The 2,530-nt window shown below is 42.6% G+C and overlaps 1 protein-coding gene across 1 annotated transcript in view; it reads left to right on the forward strand.

Moving 5' to 3' along the window:
- Window positions 1-1,374: 1,374 nt before the first annotated feature.
- LOC123172708 (probable leucine-rich repeat receptor-like protein kinase At1g35710) overlaps window positions 1,375-2,530 on the forward strand; it is a 6,545-nt gene continuing 5,389 nt past the window's right edge. The window contains exon 1 of the mRNA XM_044589643.1: window positions 1,375-1,408. Coding sequence (XP_044445578.1) covers window positions 1,375-1,408 — 34 coding nt within the window. The remainder of the gene's footprint in view (window positions 1,409-2,530) is intronic.

Raw genomic sequence — 2,530 nt, forward strand, 5'->3', positions numbered from 1 at the left:
AACAGAACCAACACCCAGAACGAGTTCAACAGCCATAGATCATAAGAAGCATTACAAGGCATTCAGCCTAACATGGCACACAGACCAGCACTTCACCAAAAAGTATCGGGGTAAACTTAGGGAGCCGCCCTCGGAGTACGCCGCAGAAGGAATGACGCTGTAGATTTCATTTTGGATGACATGTCGTCGAAGGCCTGAAGGTCCCCTTCCTTAGTCAATAATCTCCACTGCTGCAAAAAGACATTGGCTTTAAATAAGCAGCTGACAGGGTTAGCCGGAAAAATGCGTTCAATCGTGAACTTGTTCCTAATAGTCCACAAAGACCACCCGATCGCAGCCCAACCAACTAAGAAGACCCGCTTGGACTGCCCAGATAAGGAATTGGAATATCGCCTAAGGTCCTCAAAGGAGGAAGGAGCCCATATGACATGAAGCCAAAGTCTGATGCAACACCACATGAGTTTAGCTAAGGAGCAATGGAAGAAAATATGGTCAGTATTCTCAAGAGCCCCACAAAGAACGCACCTATCAGTGCCCGGCCCATTCCTTTTCTTAATTTGATCGGCCGCCGGCAGCTTACGACGCACAGCTTGCAATAAGAATATTTTAATCTTAAGAGGGATACGGGCAGACCAAATATCCTTAAACTTTACCGAAGAGCCACCAGAGATAAGCTTATGACACTTGGATTCACCATAAGACGGTAAGCAATTTCAAATTGGTTTATCAACTATACAGAATTGTGTTGTCACTAAAAAAAACTTGGATTCAGCATGAACGGGCCGGCCGGATCGGAGCCGAGCATCTTGCAGGCTGTCTTTGACGTAATTTCATACCTACCTCGTAAGGTGATATACACTACTTCTAACAACCGTTATGTTATGTTCAATTAACGGTCCATATCAGTTTAGGTGCACCTTAAAATCATCAGTTGGATACTGTTCGAGTAGATATGGACAACATCGAAATGTGGTTAAATAGTTCTGTAACCATATTTTATATTTCCTTTCGTATCAAACTACCCTTTAAGTTTGTTTGAGACTAGGTTGTTAAAGAAGTTGAGCACAACGTATTTAGTCTCAGACTATGCTTTCTAAACATTCATTTGATTGGACATTATTGGACCCGGTGTATGTGTGTGCGTTGCTTGATTGGTGCTCTTCGCCGGCGCTATTCGTCACGGTGTCTGCCGGCCGGCGGTATGCACACAGATGACGAGGGCCAGGACACTGCTGTAAATAACTCAGGTACGGTGCAGACCACATGGAGTATGATTTTCTGCCGCAGGAAATGGACGCGCTCGCCATTTGCCGCCGGCCGATCCATCCATATATATGTGTGTGTGCACGATCTTCTGCGGGCAGGGTCGCGAACATGAGGAAACCAACCCAAGCGCATCTCGCCGGCACTGCCGCGCTCTTCCTGCTACTGGCAGCCACCATGCCGGCGACGGCAGTTGCCGTGGTGTCTTCCTGCTTAGTGCTCCATGTTTGGGATAACAAACTTTTTCTACCCAGACTGAAAAATATATTGGATAACAAATTAAAAATAGATGTGTACATATATACATACCTCCTCTAATCGCTTCGTTTCCAACATCAATAATGCAAAACATACAAAGGTTTTTATGCTTTTACACACTGACTAGAATCTTTTTAAATTAACTAACCTCCCCCCTTCCCCCTGATTTTTATGAAGATGGTCCCATTCTCTCTGTTAATCTCCAATCAAAATCCACCTTTATGTAAAAGCATGTATCTTTTTGTACGTGTAGCATTATTCTTTCCAACATGCTTCTGCGTTCGCGCCTGCCGCTAAGGGAAGGGGATATGTAGGTGCCTCGTTTTGATCTACCGTGCATTCTGGCCGGCCGGCCGGCCGCATGAATGAGCAATCAAATTATGGTTAGTTTAATTTTAGCATTAGATTAGTTTGCATCTTTCAAATCATAGAAGAGTAATACTAATTTCGTGCTGGTTTATTGACCCCTTTGTATTTTATGCCTGATTTTGATCATAGATTTTAATAAAAATATATTAATGCATGTTACAAAAAACGATATCAATGAATCCGTATTTGAACATAGTTTCCGGTAATACTAATTTTCCTATGTATAACTGATATTTTATTAGTTAAACTTATGGTCAAAATATGACCCTAAACACGAGGGGGGCTAATAAACCAGGACGAAGGTAGTAATAGATATACAAACATCAAAGACTAGATAAAAAACTTGATCTTTGATAGTGTCTCGTAAATCAGATTTTGAATTAACTATCTCGGGCCAAGTTTGGATCAGAGCCTCAAAGTGCCTGACAAAATATTTTGGCGTTGATGAAAGTGATAGTTCTGTTTGACTGAGATCCAATTATTTGGCTCTCCCAAGCTTGGTTACCTCATCCTGTTTACACAACCAAATGTTTGACGAGGCGTTGGAGCCTTGCAGGTCCTTTTCTCCACCAAAATTTGGCACGGGTTGGTTGGCTGGATGACACAACGCAATTGAAATGGATCCTAGATCTTCCAATAT

Source organism: Triticum aestivum, unplaced genomic scaffold (genome assembly GCF_018294505.1).
Source record: "Triticum aestivum cultivar Chinese Spring unplaced genomic scaffold, IWGSC CS RefSeq v2.1 scaffold77688, whole genome shotgun sequence".
Classification (NCBI taxonomy): domain Eukaryota; kingdom Viridiplantae; phylum Streptophyta; class Magnoliopsida; order Poales; family Poaceae; genus Triticum; species Triticum aestivum.